Raw genomic sequence first — 19,033 nt, forward strand, 5'->3', positions numbered from 1 at the left:
AAAAAAAAAAAAAAAAAAAAAAAAAAAAAAAAAAAAAAAAAAAAAAAAAATCCTCGCTCCTATCTTAATCTGAAGATCTACTCTGAGGCTGCAGTTAAAGTCAATGTTTATTTGAGTATACAAAAGTTTCCAGTTGTAAAATGTATATTACAAATCATAGGCGTAAAAGAAAAGGTGGAACACACGTTTGGCATGCATCTTATAAAAGAAACAAATCTGTAGAGCTGAGCGATTGCGCAGTGCCACTCCGGAAACCATCTCGCCTAGCCAGGGCCAGAAACAGACCCCTGAGGACCTGCAGATTACTCTAGACCTGCTCCTCAAATACAAGGAAGCTAGCTCCAGTGCAGAGTACACCTGCCCTGTGGGCAAGGCAGCAGGGCTGCGCAGTGACTGCAGCCAGCCATGACTATCCAGGATCCAACGCCGGTCACAAAGAAAACGGAGGTATCTAGAAGCAGGAGGTGGCTGGTGGGTTCTGGAGGTCGGTGGCAGTGGTGGCATCCTGTGGCCAAGAGCTCTTGCCTTGGGGGAAGACTAGGCCTGGATTCTTCCTACCATCAGCTGTGCCAGGAGGGAGACAGAACTTGCCCTAGCTCAGTAAAGGAAGCTGCCAGTTGTGGCAGCTCCAGGCCTGAACCCCCAGAGCATCGTCCCAGTGAGCTGTGTTACTGACCGATGTAAAAAAATAAATATTCTTTAAAAAAATACCATGTGTCAGTGGTGGGGAGGTGACAGGTGAAACTGGCTGGCTCCTGGCACTAAGTTGCAGGGAAGCAAGTTTCCAGGCCTTGCCATCGGGGTGGGGCACAGAGGGGCCACACAGTTTACATACACGAGAGGCCAGGAGCATAGCTAGTGTGGCCACACTCATGTGAGCAGTCACTGGCTGGGAACCTGCAGCCTTTGCTCCTGAAGGCACAACGCCCACGGTTTGCCTGTCCCCTTCAGTCTTAGGATGGGAGGCGTCGTCCCATGTGTGAGCTCGCTCCTTCTTGGTCCTCCGCTTTAGAAGGGACTAGAACATTTCAGAATCTGGGACCAGAGAAGCCTGTGAATGCCCTGGAGCTGGAGACTGTTATAAACCCTTCAGATTCAGAGCACAAAGCTGGAACGTCCCTGGGTTCAGGTGCCATCAACTCCAGGAGAGGAGGGTCTGCCCTGTGTCCTAAGAGCTACCACATCCTGACAGGCGAGTGAGCCCCACAGCCCTCTTGGATTCTGAATTTGATTTGATTTGAAAGGCTTCAAAGAAAACAACTGAATCATCAGTTTCATACCAAGTCCACCCTGAGCTAGCAGCCATTCTCCTGCCCCAGATCCAGGCCCAAGTCCCTCAGCCTGCAGGTTCCCAGCCCAGGCCCGCGGGCAGAGGGCACCTCCATCTCGGAAACCCAGTAGAGCCCACCCACATTCTCATGGTTGCTTAACAGTCATCGAGAAATAGACCAAGGACTAGTGAGAACAGACCATAAAAAAGTAGTTTTAGGGGCTCTGGGGACCATGGTGACCGTGGGGCAGGTTTCACATCAGTCGGCAGCCCCTTGAGGTAGTCCTTGGGTCCCCCTGCAAGGAATGAGGGAGGATGGAGTTAGGCAGCCTGCTCCCAAACAAGTTGAAGGCCCTATTCCAGAGCCTTTCATTTGTCCCCAGCCCAGACTTGGGGGCTGGAGTCCCTATCTCCCCACCCCAAGCTCTAGGCAGAGGGAATCCTGGCTGAGGGGTTAGGAGTGTGGCCTCTGAGGTCTGTGGTGTCACAGAACCCACACAGTGAGTGGGTAAGTCCGCATCTGAGGCAAGACTGTGGAACCTGTACCTGAAGCCCCACTAGGTGTGACGCCAGTCACACACTTTCTCTACCTGCTGGTGGAAGAGGTCCTCTTCACCGAAGTCTGCCTCTTCCTCTTCCTCCTCTTCTCCGTTCTCCCTCCCCTGGACAGATGAGTGCTTTGCAGCCTTCACGGCCACCTCCTACACAACAAAAGTCACCAGTTTACTCGACCACCCCCAGTGCTGGCTAGTGGCTGCATCTCACTAGAGGTTTCAGCCCAGGTTTCAGCCCCGACACAAGTGCTGGGTCCCCGCCACGCAGGCTGTGCACCTACCTCACCATCGGCACTGACCAGGGCAGTGCGGAAGCTCTCCCCAGGGCCCCAGCTGGTCTGGCTTTTCCACACAAGGGTTGATGGGGGGCTGTGGGTAGCCCCAGCGCCAGCTGCCCACACCTGAGGAACCAAGATGGCCCTTGTCGATCACCTCAGGGCTTGGGCCAGGCCATGGCTGGCCACCATGAGGCTCTTTAGTTGGCTCCTCCCAGCAGAACAGCCCCAGGATGTGGAAGGGACAGGTTCACAATGGTCCCGAGCACACAGCTGGAGAACTACACTGGGATCCGAGCACCTCGGGGACTAGACACCCACACTGACAACTGTAAACTGCCAGGCCACAGACATGGGGAATCCCTTGGACAGTGCGGTGCCCGGAAGGATGTGATAGCTGTAAGTGCAGCCCAGCGGCCACAGGGCTGGTCTCAGAATATGCTAAAACCATACTGTACCTCCCACCCTGGAACCTCCCAGCTTAACGCCCACTGGCACCTACCGTGACCGTCTGGCCGGCCCGCAGGACATACTTGGGTGTGAACTTGTAGGCAATGTCCTCACCCTCCAGAACCTGTCTCTTGATCCTCCAGTTCCCCAAAGACTGGTCCTGCAAACCAGACCTGCTTTTAACCTCTGGCCACCAGGAAAGCGGTGCCCTCCCCACTCACCCAGCCTGTGCTCACCTTGTCTGAAGAGTTCTTAAGGCGCACGAACCTGCCCTCCGGGTCCACCTCGTCGATGTTCACAACACCCGTGGCCACAGACTGCTGAGCCAGGCGGGAGCCGCTGCTCACTCTGGAGGCACTGCTGGGTGAGCCTGGGGTGTCCTCAGTCTCCAGCCGCCGGCGCTTGCCCCGGCCCTGGCCCACAGACATGCCAACCCCGCTGCTGCTGCTGCTGCTCGATGTGGCCCGAGAGATGGTGATCCGTGATGAAGGGCTGGGGGACAGCTTCAGCCTGCGGGAAGGGAGGCGTGGTCAGGCCGCCCGAATGCTGCCCACTTGCAGTCTCTGGACCTCTTTTGAAGCTCTGCCCAGCCCTCTTCCCTGGCTCCGCCCAATTGCCTGGCTCCACCCACCTGAACCCCTCTGCCCATCTCCTTGTCCCAGTGCCCCTCTCACCTCTCCTCCTCGCCCTCCAGCAGCTTGCGGTAGGCGCTTATCTCCATGTCCAGGGCCAGCTTGATGTCCAGCAGTTCCTGGTACTCTGCCAGCTGCTGCTGCATGACATCACGCACCTCCGTCATCTCCTGCTCCTTAGCGTCCAGCATCTTGCGGAACTTGTCACGCTCCCCAGCCAAGGCCTCCTCCAGCTCATGGATGTGGTTCTCTGCAGCACTGGCCTGGGGAGGGTATGGCCAGGTCACAGTGTGGCCTCTGTATTCTCAGATGTGAGGGACCATGGGAGGACTGGAGTGTCAGAGGCCCTGAGGGGCAGGTCTGGGTCCCTGTCACCTGCTTTTGGAGGCCTAAGAGCTGGTAGCTGAGGGACTCCACGCGCATGCGGGCCTCCTTGAGCTCCTCGCGGGCTGCATGGGCTGCCTTGTCGTTCTGGTCCGAGAGCAGCTTGGCGTTGTCCAGCTAGGGGAGTCGGGAAATGTAAGCACAGGTGGCATGTAACCGGCCCGTCCCTCTCCTCACAGCTGTACCTTGGCCTGGTAGGTTTGCTCCAGTTCTAGCCGGTACAGGCGCACTTGCTCATCATGCTGACTGCGCAGGTCCTCCAGGGCCTGAGCCATCTTGAAGTCATATTCCTGTTGCCGGCTGCTGTCCACCTCCACCAAGCGCCGCTCGTGCCTCCGTCGGGTCTCCCGTACCTCCTGTGAGGGAACAAGACTGGTGACCCAGCTGTGCCAGGTTGTATCTCTAGGTGCCTGGCCATGTGCACACTTGGAGTGTTATTTAGCCATGGGAAGGAGCAAGGCTCTGACACAATCCACAGCTGTATGTGGAGGGACATGTACTGTATGCTGAGCAGGGAACTAGACACCAAAGGCAACAGCACTGGGGAAGCAGAGGCAGGAGATGGCTCTGGCCAGCCTGGGATCATAGTCAGATACTGTCTTAACAATACTTTTCAAGAGCCAGGTGATGGAGTTTTGGTTTAATTCCAGCACTTGGTAGGCAGAGGCAAGTGGGTCTCTGTGAGTTCAAGGCCAGCCTGATGTACAGAATAAGTTATAGGACAGACAGCTACACAGAGAAACACCCCCTCCCCCCCAAAAAAACTTTTCTTCCCAGGGGTGGCAATGCTCACCCTGAATTCCAGCACTCAGGAGGCAGAGGCAGGAGGATCTCTTAAGTGTTCCAGGCCAACTAGGTCTTCATAGGGAATTTCAGAGTAACAAGGGCTGCACAATGAGAAGTGGTCTCAAAACAGTAAGACTTCTAAGGCAGACGCTGACAGAGCCTTCTCTGGCACCCCATCCTCCTCCTCCCCAGCCTGGAGTCAGGGCAGCAGTTTCCACAGGAGGATCCAGAGTGGGAGGTGGGGCTCGCCTGGATGATCTTAGTTTTCTTACAAAATAGACTCTAGCCCAGGGATCTAGGGTGCAGTGGCTGCCCCAGGTTCAAGACACCTTTCTGTCTGGTGCTCCACATGGCTGCACCCCCTCACCTGCTCTCTTGTGGGGACCCTCAGGTGGTTGTTCCACGTCCTGGGATACCCCACAGCCCCCTCTGACTTCACAGGATCCTCCACGGGGGTCTTCCCAAGCCCCCTTGGACGTCGTTTCACATACTCCCTCAGAGGCCCCCCTCTGAGCTCTGGCAGAGCTCCCTCCACGGTCTCCATCAAAGGGCAGGCTGCCTCTGGGCAGTCCCTCCCGCATCCCTCTCCAGTGCCTCTCATGGATTCAGACTCCCCCATGGGTTTGTATTCTCAAACTTCAGTCCAGGGTCCCTTATAGGTCCCTCTGTGGGTTGCTGGTGACTTCCCACACAGGGCTCTACACTGAAGCTATTGGCCTATGGGCTATCCCCATAGGGCCTGTGGCTCCACGGCTCCATGGACCTCCTCCTGTTGAAGCTGCCTTTGCACTGACTAAGGTGGGGCCTGGCCCAGCGGAACCCAGGGATGCAGCCTGCCATTATGATGACACAACAGGCTCTGTGGGGGTCGAGGTGCCTGGGGTTCTGTGTGGAAAACCTGAATCTAGGGATAGTCCCTCCAGCCTTGCTCAGCAACCCAAGGTCCCAGAGGCCTAGATGTTACAGGGGAGACCCTAAGGTTGGCTGAATATAGTCCCCGAAATGCCACACTGTGACCCTCAGTAGACAGGCTAAGTAAAGGATGTCTATTTTCTGTGTGTGTATTGGTGGGGGATGTGCCATGGCTGTGGACATCAGAGGACAATTTGTGGGAGTCAGCTTTGTCCCTGTGGAAGGGGTGGGTCTCCTAAAACTGGAGTCTGTCTGCCTACCCCTCACCTCCTCAAACACACTCGGACCCCGCCCCCTCACCTCCTCAAGCACACTTGGACCCCACCCCCTCACCTCCTCAAACACACTCGGATCCCGCCCCCTCACCTCCTCAAACACACTTGGACCCCGCCCCCTCACCTCCTCAAACACACTCTTGCTGAAAGCCAACTCCTCCTGCAGGCTCTGGCATCGGTTCTCCAGGTCCACACGCATCAGAGTCTCCTTCTCCAACTGCTTCTTGGCCACAGCATGACCATCTTCTGCCTGGGAGACACGGGGCAGTGAGCTGAGGGGACAGCCTACTGGCCTGGCTGCCATCTCAGCCTCTCCATGTCACTACGGAGCTGAGACCCCAGCAGCTCCAAGACCCACCTTGGCCAGCTGCGCTCGAAGCTCTGCCACCTCAGTCTCCAGGCCCTGCTTGTCACCGAGGACTGCGGCCAGCTCAGCCTCACTCCGGTGAAACAATGATTCCAGTTCCTTCACTCGGCCCTGGGCCACTGTGAGCTCACCTTCCCGCTTCTTGGCACTGAAAGCAAAGAGGACGGGTGTCAGAAGGCCCAGGGAGGCCAAGCCCAAGGTTGCCATGGGCCCTGGTAGTTGCTGAAGGCTGCCTGTCTGCTGTTCCAGCTCCTGGGAGGCTGAGGCAGGAGGACTGCTCCAAATTTGAGACCAGCCTGGTCTACAGAGATCCTATTTCAAAAACAACAAGAGCATTCTCAAACCAAATTCAACCAAACTACTTGGCACTGTGGACCGCAGGATACTGGCTGCATCTGTGCCCGCAGTCTTCCCAGCTGTGTTCAGAAGTCCAGTTCTGGGTGGGGCTGCCCAGCAGTGCAGGACTAGGTACAACTCATTAAAGTCACAAAGGAAAGCCCCACTCTCCTGTCACACGTCACGCGGCAAGATTAGAGGTGGGCATTTAAGCACGCAGGTGTCAGAGTGGATTCTGGCGACTTTTACAACCTTTGGATTCTACCCTTTTGTGGTACGGAATATTCAGAGCCCAGCCTGGCCTCACATTTTTTGCAGCAGTCCTCCTGCCTCAGTGTTCCCAGAGTCAGCTAGTAAGAGGTGGGTGTGTAGAGATGGGTGGCACCCATGGCTAAGTAGCCACAGCTCCTGCAGACTCCAGACTGCTCCCTACTATGTCTGCTGGCGTCTTGGTGTGAGGTGCAGAAAGATCTGGCCCCTGCTTCAGTCAAGGACCCACCAATGCTCACAGAGGTGACTATTTGGGGGCTGGAGTCCTGCACCAGCTGGGATGTGGGACAGGCTGAGAAGGGACCATGTGCTCTGAGGATAAGTGTGGAGGCAGGACCACAGGCTATCACAGGCTATCACAGGTGCAGTGGCCTTGGGTGCAGCAGAGGATGGAGTCAGCAGAGGAGGTATGAGTGGTGGCTGGGCAATTCCTGACCGACCTCAAAGGCCCAGGCTCTGCCGAATGCATGGGCCTATCCTGAGAAGGGCAAGGTGCTAGGGCAGGGTCTTGTGGACCACACCAGAGCCTGAAGCCCGCTCAGTGGGTCCACCCAAGGCTGCCATGACTTCACGTTCCAGAAGGGGAGTAGGGTGGGTTAGGATTAGGGAAAAGCCGGTCTTATTCGTCAAGGCCATCCTCAGCTACATAGAGAGCTGGAAGCCAGTCTGGGCTTATATAGAAAGCTAGAGGCCAATAAATCAAGGTGCAATCTGTAGAATTAAAACTATTCTGGCTGGGTGGGGGAGGGGACGGTGCTGTGGACAGACTTGGGTAGAAATCTTCTGCCTGGCTGGTGCCAGCCCCACACCAGATGTGCTGAGGTGGCCAGGACAGAAGCACTGGCTGCCTGAGCACCTTTGATGTGGCTACTAACTATGACCCTCAGGCTCCAACACATCAGCCTATTAAGTCAGCGGCAGGGGCCGAGTGAGGGAAGACAGCCTGGCAGCCACCTCAAGCACTGCCACCAAAGGCCAGGTGTGTTGTCCCTCAGAGGACTGGCTCTGGCTTGTGGCCACTGTGGGAGCAAGGAATCCTGATGTGAGCAGAACCTGGGCAGATCTGAGACAGGGAGGTCCCTTCTGTGTCAGGGAGGTGCCAGGACGGTCTCACCAGCAGTGGGTTCCGCAGAGCAGAGCCAGGCCCCGGTTGGGATGGGAAGGGTGTGGGAGACTCTCACCCCAACCTGCTCTGAAGATTGTGATGTCCCTAGCAGAGGCAGGACCTGAATTCTCCACTCAGCACAAGCCAGGGCCCGTGTTTAGACAGCCACTCTACAATGACAACATTCTCCTGCCATTGTCCTGGGGGGATCTTCAGCTGCCCAACACACACCGTTCAGAACCTTTGAGGCTTCTGATGAGGGACACACTTTGTGACCCCCCCCCCAAAGGGACAGTCAGGGAGGCTAAGGAAACAGGGATCTTGCGCCTGCTCTCCCTAGGGCAGCAAGTCTGCAAAGCACAGCCTCAGAGGGAGGGGTCTCACTGCCAGCCCAAGGAGCCATGGTCTGAACAAGCGTGTGCACGGTCAGGTCATTTGCAGCTGCTGCAGGCTGGTGGCCATATGGCCCCATTTCAACACCACAGTCATCCTGTCCCTGGTTTCTGGAGCTCCTGGTCCCCTGGGAGGCCAGCGCCTGTGGAGCCTTGGCCACGGCCTTTCTGTTTTTCTCTGCTTGTGTGTACTATGTTCATGCATGCGCACATGTGAAGGCAGAGGTCTGAATTCAACATGGGGGGCCTTCCTCGATCACTCTCCATTTTCTTGGTGGAGGCGGGTATCTCGCTTGTCGCTGTGGCTAGTCTTCTAGCCAGCTTACTCTGAGGAGCCCTGTCCCCATCGCCCTATCCCAGTGCGGGACAAGCACTGGGTCCCTGGCCTGAGCACCCACCTCTTCCTGGCCTCCTCTAGCTCGGCCTGCACCTTTCCAATTTCAATCTGCAGCCGGGCACGTTCACGGGCCGTCTCATCCAGTACCCGTCGGGCGTCAGCCAGCTCTGACTCATACAGGGTCTTGATGCCACTCACCTGGGGAGACAGGGCAGGGGGTGACAATGGGAACACAGGACTATCCTATGTCGACCCTATGACACTGTCTTAGCTATGACAGAGGAGTCTAGGTGGTCTTTCTAGAAGGATCCATCTTCCTTTTCTACAATTCGGCCTGACAGGATCAGGCCACGGGACCCTAAGCTTGGGTGGGAAGGTGTAGCCAAAGCTAGCCCACTTGGCACCATTGGCTCAGGGCCTTACAATTCTCAGCTAGGGGACATCCCTGCCAACCCACTGCACCTGTGCAGCAGACACCGGGCATCCCACTGCCAGTATAGAATTCCTGGTCTAATGTGTTTCCTTTTCTCCAAAGCCTCGGTACCGAGATGGCAGGTATCCAGCGCCAGGCAAGCACTCTCTCCACTGAGCCCAGCCGCACAGTGACAGTGCTGATCATGTCACGATGTGGGCAGGGTGACACCTGAGTCCACAGGGAACTTTCCTGGGTGCTCTGCAGAGTCAAACTCCTGTCTCTATTATGGCAACGTGGAGACCCCCTTTCTGAACCGGCCCTCAGGTTCCGTATCTGCATCCTGTCCCATGGGGGGAAAGGGCTGGGAGACCTAAGGCCACCTGGGCCACTTCGATGAGACTTTGTGATGGCCATTCCTGGTTGTCAACTTGACTATATCTGGAATGAACTACAATCCAGAAATGGAGGGTACAGCTGTGCTCCAGCTCTTGAGGCATAGTGGCCATGAACAGCTTAGGCCCAGGCAAGGTGGTTGCATGCCTGTAATTCTAGAAAACAGGCAAGGAGATCTCTGAGTTTGAGGCCAGCCTGGGACAGAGCAAGTTCCAAATCCAGGCCTGGTTGGCACACACCTTGAATCAGGGCCATACCTTCTGCTGGAGGCCTACACAAGGACACTGGAAGAAGGAAGACTCTCTCTCCTTCACCTGCTTGCACTTCCTTACCAGCACATCTGTTGGAACCCACTTGTTCAGGATTCCAGCTTCTACCGAAGAGCAGCTGAGACACCCAGCCTCATGGGACTGAGCAACTACTAGATTCTTGGCTTTCCCTTTCAGAGATGCCCATTGTTGGGTCAGCTGGACTGCAGACTGAAAGTCATTCCATAATTCCCCTTAATCTATAGACATCTCGTAGGTTCTGCGACTCCAGAACCCTGCCTAATCCAGACACGCTCTGAGTTGCACCTGGATCCATATTCAAAGTCAGGCTGCTGCAGGGTCACCCCACACGGGGCCTGGCAAGGGGCATCCAGGGACACTCAAATACACACTTTGGATGGAGTACCAACCCTGCTGGGAAGACAGCTGCCATTTGCATACCACAGGCTGCCTGCCCCTGGCCAGGCCACACACACTCCCGCTGGGCTGCAGACTCAGGTTTCTCCCAGGCCCTCCTCCCTCCAGTGTGCAGCTATGATGTGTTTAAAGACATGTGGCAACAGACCACACGGAGACACAGCACATCACAGCCCTGACGGCAGAGAGACAAACAGGCACAGGTGTAGCCCTTGGCTGTAGAGAGCGGGGCTTCCTGTCACCCCAGCGCCACACGGTACAGAAAGAGCAGGAATGCCCACCTGCCAATCTACAATGTGCACAATGCCACCAGCCCCAACACCCAGGGGAATTCTCAGCAAGTGATGGCCATGTGCTACCATCTGCCCACGAGCTGCAACACTGCCCAACCCTGAACATGAGCGAGACTCTGATGTGACAGTGTAGAAGGACCTAGAAGACCTGGTGCTCAATAAGACCCAGATGCAAAGCCACACAGCGTGCGCTCCAGGACGGAAATGTCCACAGTGGGGGGAACCCAGACAGGAAGTAGACTCATGGGTGCTGGGAGGAGGGAAGACAGGATGATGGCTCCCAGGAATGCACTCTTTCCAGGAATAGAATGTTCTAGAATTGGACAAGGGTGAGATAATACAGATCTAATATAGCACCCTGAACTGCAGCGCCACTTTGGGGGTATATAAGCTTAACACACATCAGGGCTCAGAGACCTGGTATCTGTCAGCACAGAGATGGTGGCTGCCCAGCATGGGCCTGGCAGGTCAGCCAAGGCCAGAGTAAGGGCTGCTGAGGGTCTTCTGCAGGTGAGACTCGGGCTCAGACGACAGTATGTGTGTGAAAGAGAGAAATGTGACACGCTGTGTGTGTGAGACAGAGAGAAATGGACACACTGTGTGTGTGAAAGAGAAATGTGACACACTGTGTGAGAGAAATGGGCATACTGTGTGTGTGAGAGAGAAATGTGACACACTGTGTGGTGAGAGAGAAATGTGACACACTGTGTGTGTGAGAGAGAAATAGACACACTGTGTGTGGGGGGGCACTGGAGTGGGTGAGGCTCTTATTCCCATTTTACAGACAGACACTGAGCAGGAAAAAGCCTTCTTCAACCCAGCCCTGCGTCAGCAGCACAATGGGTCTGCTCCAGGAATGCAATGCAGGGAGAGGTGTCCTGCCTCCAACTCTGCAGGCCCTGGTGTGGGGAGTGCCTTTGACCCTAGGAGGACACTTGAGATATAACCCCACTGGGCCCCACACCCTCATGTTGGTGCCAAATCAACCAAGAACACAGTCCAGATAAACCTCTTGTCTTCACACGCTGGTGAACCCCATTCTGTCATAGTGACAGAAGCCAGTACTAAGGTGTAAAACAAGATACACTCACACACACATCATAGACAGACACACATACATCATACACACATCCACAGACAGACACACACACAGACACCACATATACATACACACAGACACACCACAGACATACACTCAGACATACACACAGTGACAGAAAGACAGACACCCACCCACCCCAGTCCATGCCTGCCAGTCACTTCCGCAGGATGCTGATTCGCCAGGCCTGGGGTGGACAGAACACAGAAGCTCCTGAGAAAGACCAGAGGTGAGCATGGGACTGCCCGCTACTAGCAGCAACAGGAGGAGCGGGTGGGTGGGGTGTGGTGACGGGATGTATGCCTGTCACCCCAGTCCTTCAGAGGCATTGACCGGTGCAGGCTCTGTGGGCTCCTGGAAGGGCGCTGGGGCAGAAAGGGCACAAGGAACGCACATGATACCGTGACCCATAGGCCTGCTCCACAACTTGCTCCATGTAGATCCTATGTCTGGCTCAGCCTGGTCTATACTCAGGCCTGCAGGCCAGTTGCAACGGTTGCCTGAGCCTACCTGTCTAGAATTGCTTCTATATTTTAATTTTTTTTTTTGACAAAGAGTCTCACTATGTAGCCCTGGCTAGACTGGGAATTTGTTATGTAGACCAGGCTAGCCCTATACACACAGGAATCCTCTGCGTCCTGAGAGCTCGATTAAAGGCACTTTCCATATATTTTTTAAAGATTTATTTATTTATTATATGTAAGTACACTGTAGCTGTCCTCAGACACTCCAGAAGAGGGCGCCAGATCTCGTTATGGATGATTGTGAGCCACCATGTGGTTGCTGGGATTTGAACTCTGGACCTTCAGAAGAGCAATCAGGTGCTCTTACCCACTGAGCCATCTCACCAGTCCACTTTCCATATTTTTAAGTGGCTGGAACAGAGTGGGTAGTCTGTGCCTGAGAGCACTCACCAATAAAGCTTTATTAGCAAGCAGTCTCAAAGTGATGTAATCTCAGGTGGATTTGACTCCACACCACCACCATGTCACTCAGTCACAAAGACCTCAGCCTCTGGTGGAGAAAACTGTCCCCTTGTAGGGATGGTGGCAGGCAGCGTGAGCCCCACTCAGCAAGGACAGGTGGCTTCTGGCAGTGGTTTCTGTAGCACTACTGCAGGGCCCAGCCTGATACTCCAGACACATGTCAACACACATTAGCCAGAGCCTCAGGGCTCAGATGGTCTGAGGTGGCCTTTGCCAGTGTCACACGTAAGCTTGGCTGGAGAGTTTTGTTCCTCCAGAACTCCCTGTCCCCCAGACACATCAGCTCAGCAACAGGACACCGGGAAGGAGGTGCTGCGGTCGGTCACGTTTCCATGTGGGAACCTTATATCCCAGCTTCAATGTGCACGGGCAGCCTTTCTGCTGCCCTCTAGCACTGTCTACCCACCCACACCAGCACGGCCTCACGGACACCAAGTGTGGTCAGTCTGTGATAAGAAGCCATGTTCGGCCCAGCTCTGAAGGAAAGTGAATGAACTGAGAGCCAGCACGCAAGCCCAAGCATGGCAGGAGGGCAAGGTCACCTCGTGTGACCAGCTGGCAACCTACCCTTCAGTGGTACCTTTAACGCCTCCCTCACATGCCCCTGCCAATGCCCCAGGTCTCAGCTGCAACAGGATAGCAGATGACCTGGTGATCCCTTAAGGCAGGCCTTGCCCTGCCAGGCGACACCCAGTCACACCTGTCCCTGCTCCTTGCCAAGTTGCCCAGAAGGCACTGCTGACAGGTGGTGCTGTCTGTATGCTGTCCTTTGTGGTCACTGCCCCCCCCAACTTCCTGTACTGCCTGGCAACCCCATCAGCTGTCCCCAGACATCTTACAACACTAGATGGAGAAACTAGGCAGGCGCATTGCCCTTCCGCAGGCTGGCTCCCGGAAGGGCAATGCGCCTGCCACCTGCTGCCCGGCCCTGGCTCACACTTCAGTCCCAAATCAGCCCTGTGTTCTGACCAGCCTTGCAAATCTGAGAAACCAAAGTGGACTTTGCCACCGTCACCTGCATGGACAGGTGGCGTCCACTAGGGCTGGCACTGCACATGTTCGCAAAGCCCAGAAGCTCCAACTGTCTGTGGGACAAAGGGCTACAAAGAGCAGGGTGGTGGTGGCACAGGCCTTTAATCCCAGCACCCAGGAGCCAGAGGCAGGTGGATCTCTATGAGTTCAAGGCCAGCCTGGTCTACAGAGTGAGTTCCGGGTCAGCCAGGGCTACACAGAGAAACCCTGTCTTGAATAAATAAAATAAATACATCTTTAAAAACAAAAATAACCACAAAAATGACTGAGGGAGACACCCAAAGGTCTGGCTTCCACATGCATGCACGCGCGCGCACACACACACCAGCCATCCTGATCCCACCCAGCTAAGCTTAGGTCCAGGCACGGTAATATAAGCCAGGCAAAGACAAGCAGATCTCTGAGTTCAAGGCCAGCCTAGAACAGAGGGGGTTCTACGTGAAGGAAAACTTAAATCGAGACTTTGTGGACTAAGTCCACTTTTAATCCGAGTGCTCGGGAGACGAGCATGCAGATCTCTGAGTCCAAAGTCAGTTTACAGAACAAGTTTCAGAACAGCCAAGCTTAGGCAGTGAAGGGGCTGGAAAACAGAAAGCTGGTGATGTAATAGAACACAGGGCCATGTTCCAGCCCCAGCAAGCAGCAGAACTCGGCAGTTCTGGCCATGTGGCTCTGGCTTTAGAGTCCAAAATAGAAGGGACTACTAGAACAATTGATGCTGGTTAGCTGGAGCTAAGACATTAGCAGTGATTAAGAAGAGACCAGCATCACTGAGGTGAAATCTTGTAGGAAGTGTTATCTGAGAGCACAGAGAAGCTGTGTGCCAGAGAGAGCCAAGGTTGTACCTTGTGCTACAGCTGGACTTGGTAATGTGTAAGAGTTACCCAGTGGTACTGGTTCTGAAGGCATGAAGGGGTCATGCAGAGCAGCTGAGGCTTGGCACTGTGAGGCCATGGAAGGCCATGTGAAGGTTCAGTCTCACCTGCAGTTGATGGCCCAGGACTGACAGGGGGTGGGGTGCGGTGGGGTGGGGGTCATGCAAAGGAGCTGAGGCTTGGCACCATGAAGAGAGGCTATGAGAGGTTATTGGTGAAGCCTAGTTGCAGTGGAAGAGCCCTGTGTACTGGCGATACCAGTGCCCCTCTGAGTCCCCAGATACCCCATGGATCTTACACAAGAAGACCCCATACCTTCATGGTCCCTGGGGTTAAATGGTACCAGGCTCCAGCACCCCTCCTCCCAGGCAGCCTGTCAACTCCAAGAGAATGGCTTCTCAGATACTCACTCCCACAGCCCTTGAGCACTGGGGGCCCATCCAAAGTTCTATGAGAACGAAGAGCCTACGGTTGTCTGAGAGACCCTCCCCCCCTTTCCCCCCCTTTCAAAGGACTTGAGTTGTCTCACCCTACCAAAGACTAGAGACCATCCTCATATTCCCCCAAGAGGGTGGGGTACAAACACCCTCCTTTCACTGCGGGGGAGGGGGACAGCCCCAATGGCTCCTCCCCCAGGTACCAGTGTGAAACCACCCTGCCCCACACCAAGCTGAGTGGGTGGGTGGCCCACTCTGTGCCGGTCCCTGAGGAGTCACACACTCATTGCTGGACTCTTCCCTTGGAAGCCTTCAGCAGATGAACCTCAAGATGTCCATGGACCCTACAGTGGGTGGAGACTGCCCAGCTCCTATCCTTGTCCATTGGTGACACCCAAATCATTACCCTCACAATCTCAAACCCTAGAACCTGAGTGTCAGGAGAGCCCCCAAATGGCCTTCTCACCTGGGTCTCTCAGGGCTGTGCCGAATGCGCCCTTATGCACTGGGTACCCAAAAGTCCACGAGTCCTCTGAAGGGGATCCTTGACCAACACCGGTTTTTCAAGATCACTAAACAAAACCCCCCTCTGCACCTCTCCTCAGGGGCCCCAAATCTCCACAGCTCAAATAAGGATGGTCTTGCCTAGGGTGGTGCTCTCCCTCAGGGGTTCCCCGGACAGTCTGCAGATCACCCCTCACTGGGGTCCTCAGGGGTTTGGGTCTGCCAGGCTTGGTATTCCTCCCTCAGAGACCCTCAAAGCTCCCCAGGACAGCCTCCAGACAGCACTTCCTTAGGGTCCCCTAGGGTCTCATGGGCCCCTAACCTGGGAGACTTGCTCAGTCTCAGCACATTATCTCTGGGGTGTCTTAGGAATCAAGCAGGGTCCTTTAAACCTATGACCCTGGTTGGGCGGGGCTTTCCTGCCTATTCATGGAATGTGAAGTGTCCCCCAAGGTCCTTGAGACAGGGTTTCTCTGTGTAGCCCTGGCTGTCCTGGAACTCACTCTGTAGACCATGCTGGCCTCGAACTCAGAAATCCGCCTGCCTCTGCCTCCCAAGTGCTGGGATTAAAGGCGTGCACCACCACTGAGGGAGACACCCAAAGGTGACCTCTGGCTTCCACATGCACAAACACATACACACACACACACACAGCAGCCATCCTGATCCCACCCAGCTAAGCTTAGGTCCTTAGGACCCGGCCTTATTGAAGTTTTAGCTCAGTCCACACTTCTCCTTTAGGGTCCCCATGTGAGCACAGGTTAGCTTCATCAGCACCTGTCTCAAGAGCGCCCGGATGGTTGGGTCTTCCGGGGCGGGGACTAACATTGTTTACACCTGTCACTTGTCCCTAAAGTCCCTCCGATGGGAGGGATTTGGACCCATCTGCACTAGTCCCCTTCCCCACCCAGACTTTAACGTGTGGCTGGGTTCTTGGTAGGCGGGGCTTACCTGCCTGCACCAGTTCCTGGTCCCCCCCAGTGGGTGGGGCTTAGCGGTTTGCACCTGTAAGGGAGGTGTCTCCCCTCCCCTTGGGCGGTGCTCTCAGCGCTCTGCAATTGTCCCTGGGGTCTATGGTGGGCAGGGCTCAGGCCTATCACCCAACCCGGGGGTGTCCTGGTGAGCAAAACTTAGCCGTCGGCATCTGCCCCAGGGGGTCCCCGGTGGACTGGGCTTCAGCGTTATGCACCTGTACTGAGGTTCCCAGTAGGCAGTATTTAGCCCTTATATTCCAGCCCCGGAGTCCCCAGTGAACAAGGCTCAGCTAGCTATGCACCAGCCCCCGGGTCCCCTGGGGGCTGGGCTTAGCTAGTTCTATGCACCAGCCTCCGGGATCCCGGGTGGGCAGGACTCCGCTCATTTCACCTATCACCAGGATCAAGCTCCCCGCGTCCCCGGTGCCGATCCACGTACCTCTCGAGTGGTCACCTCCTCCTTCTCGGAGATCCGGAGCAGCAACCTATCATTCTCCAGCTCCAGCGCGCGGACACGGTCGATGTAGTGTGCCAGGCGGTCGTTGAGCTCACGGAGCTCCTCCTTCTCCTGCAGTCGAGACAGGCGCGTGGGCGACAGCGGCGTGGCGGGCCCCGCGTGGGGCGGCAGAGACGCCATGGCGGAGGTGGCGGCGGCGGGAGAATCACCTCGGTTGCCCGAATGCGGCGCGCTCATTCAATCCGCGCCGCGGAAGATGGCGCCGCCGCCCGCAGCGCGCCGGAATTTGTAGTCTCCTTGGCGCGGAGCACGCAGGGAGCCGTAGTCCACAGGGCAGCTTGCGAGGCATGCCAGGAGATGTAGTTTCCAGCTTTCCAGTAAAACCCGGGATTTGGCAGTTACCCTGATTGCGGGTGGAGGAGGCGTTCTGATTTCTACATGTGTACAGATGCACACATGAGCCTACATAAGCGCACACAGAGAAATCAATTAATAAATTGAACAAATCAAACAAAAAGACAGCAAGTGTGGGTGAGATGCCTTATAGGGTAGAAAGGCACCTGCTGCCAAAACTGATGGTCGAAGTTGGATCGCTGAGCCCTACATACGAGAAGACAAGCAATGCACACAATTGTCTCCTGGACTCCACATGTGTATCTGTGGTGAGAATATTGGGTTCTTCGAAAAACACAGAAATATGTGAGTTTCTGTTTTTTGTTTTAATTCGAGGTGTCACATATGGGGCTGCTTCAGATTGTCTGCAGTAGCTGACTATGATTTGCCTCGTGCTCTAGCAGAGGCGTGGTTTTGCCAGTTGCACACAGTTTCTGCAATTGTGACCTTAGAAATTATGGACACTTTTCAGAAGATATACAAATGTGTTATGGCCCGAAGACAGGCTTTGGTTGGTCTCTGTTGGTAACAGTTTGTTAACTAGTCGTGTGCAAAGAAGAAACAACAACAAGAAGAAGAAATTAGATAGCCTGACAGCAAAATCAAACTTGCTCCAAGGAACTCAATGCCCCCAATCAACAGGAAATAGTCTAACAATAATGTCATCCCCTCTTCTCTCTGTCCTTTCCCCCTTCCTATCTAGTGTTAAGGGTTGAAAGGATGGAAAGAGGGTAGAAAAGGGTGGAAGAAAGAAGAACCCACAAAGTAGCCAAGTTCTGCTAAAGTGTCCACACACAGGAACATAGTAAACAAATGTAATTTTTAAAAGAGCCGCCACAAGGCAAGCATCCACTACTGTCTTCCCAGCACTGGGAAAGCTGAGGCAGGAGGATGGTGAGTTTGAGGATAACATAGCAGAAACACAGGGCTACCAATGTGAGTCAATGTGTAGAACGTTTGCCTGGCTGAGGTCCTGGCTTCTATCCCAGCACTGCAGAGCACACACTGGGTGTGACTGTGGATGAGCCCCCTGCTCTCACCCCAGCACCAGGCCGCTGGAGGTAAGAGAATCAGGAACTCAAGGGCAACCTCTGTGACACAGAGGGTGTGATGGTTTGTATATGCTCGGCCCAGTGAGTGGCACTATTAGAAGTTGTGGCCCTGTTGGAGTAGGTGTGGCACTGAGGGTGTGGGCTGAGACCCTTACCCAAGCTACCTGGAAGTCAGTCTTCTACTAGCAGCCTTCAGGTGAGGATGGAGAACTCTCAGCTCCTCCTGCACCATGCCTGCCTGGATGCTGCCATGTTCCTACCTTGATGATAATGGACTGAACCTCTGAACCTGTAAGCCAGCTCCAATTAAATGTCCTTATAAGAGTTGACTTGGGGCTGGAAAGGTGACTCAGTGGTTAAGAGCACTGACTGCTCTTAACTCGGAGGTCCTGAGTTCAAATCCCAGCAACCACATGGTGGCTCACAACCATCTGTAATGGGATCCAATACTCCCTTCTGGTGTGTCTGAAGACTGCAACAGTGTATTCACATATGTAAGATTAAAAAAAAATAGTTGCCTTGGTCATGGTGTCTGTTTACAGCAGTAAAACTCTAACAAAGACAGAGGGTGTGAGGGAATCTGGGCTATATGAGACTCTGTCTCAGAAAACAAACAAACAAACAAAAAATGGAGATGAGGAAAGGAGAGGCCTGGGCAAGCAAGAAGACCCACTCAATCCAAATCCCATAGGCCAACATGAAGCTGGACGTGGTAGAGCACCTGCATGTAATGTCAGCACTCCTGTGGGGAGACAGGGAGCAGAGACAGGAGAGTCTGGGGACAGGTAGACCACAGTACACAGGAGGGGGGACAGGAAGCCAAAGATCCTCAGCCCCTCACATGAATACCGTGCCACATGTGTGCACACACGAGGGGGCAGAATAGGAAGAGGAGGATAATAAACAGAGCTTGGCTCCCACAATGTGTGAAGTGTCAAGGGCCAGACTATGGACCACCTTTCTCTAACTTGATGTTAACAGGTACCTGGGAGAGTCAATTTTTATGACTGGGAGAGGACTGCTCCCTAGTGCCACACCCACTCCTTGCAGAATAGCCCTCCCCCCCCACCCCACCCACCCCCCCACCCCACC

The 19,033-nt window shown here is 54.8% G+C and overlaps 1 protein-coding gene across 2 annotated transcripts; it reads right to left on the reverse strand.

Annotated features, from left to right (window-relative positions):
• Positions 1–89: 89 nt before the first annotated feature.
• Lmnb2 (lamin B2) lies at positions 90–16,756 on the reverse strand. 2 transcript variants are annotated; one of them, XM_021174910.2, is made up of 12 exons: positions 16,479–16,756; positions 8,407–8,543; positions 5,897–6,053; positions 5,663–5,788; positions 3,751–3,921; positions 3,557–3,682; positions 3,224–3,444; positions 2,786–3,059; positions 2,602–2,709; positions 2,106–2,225; positions 1,861–1,971; positions 90–1,566 (listed from the first exon to the last, which is right to left on the reverse strand). In XM_021174910.2, the coding sequence occupies exons 1-12, from the start codon at positions 16,731–16,733 to the stop codon at positions 1,525–1,527; spliced, it is 1,848 nt and encodes a 615-aa protein (XP_021030569.1). In that variant the 5' UTR covers positions 16,734–16,756; the 3' UTR covers positions 90–1,524. The 2 variants fall into 2 exon arrangements, with proteins under 2 accessions (XP_021030569.1, XP_021030570.1); XM_021174911.2 differs by lacking the exons at positions 5,663–5,788; positions 5,897–6,053; positions 8,407–8,543; positions 16,479–16,756 and adding an exon at positions 4,719–5,127.
• Between the last annotated feature and the right edge of the window lie 2,277 nt (positions 16,757–19,033).

This window comes from Mus caroli, chromosome 10, assembly GCF_900094665.2.
Source record: "Mus caroli chromosome 10, CAROLI_EIJ_v1.1, whole genome shotgun sequence".
Classification (NCBI taxonomy): domain Eukaryota; kingdom Metazoa; phylum Chordata; class Mammalia; order Rodentia; family Muridae; genus Mus; species Mus caroli.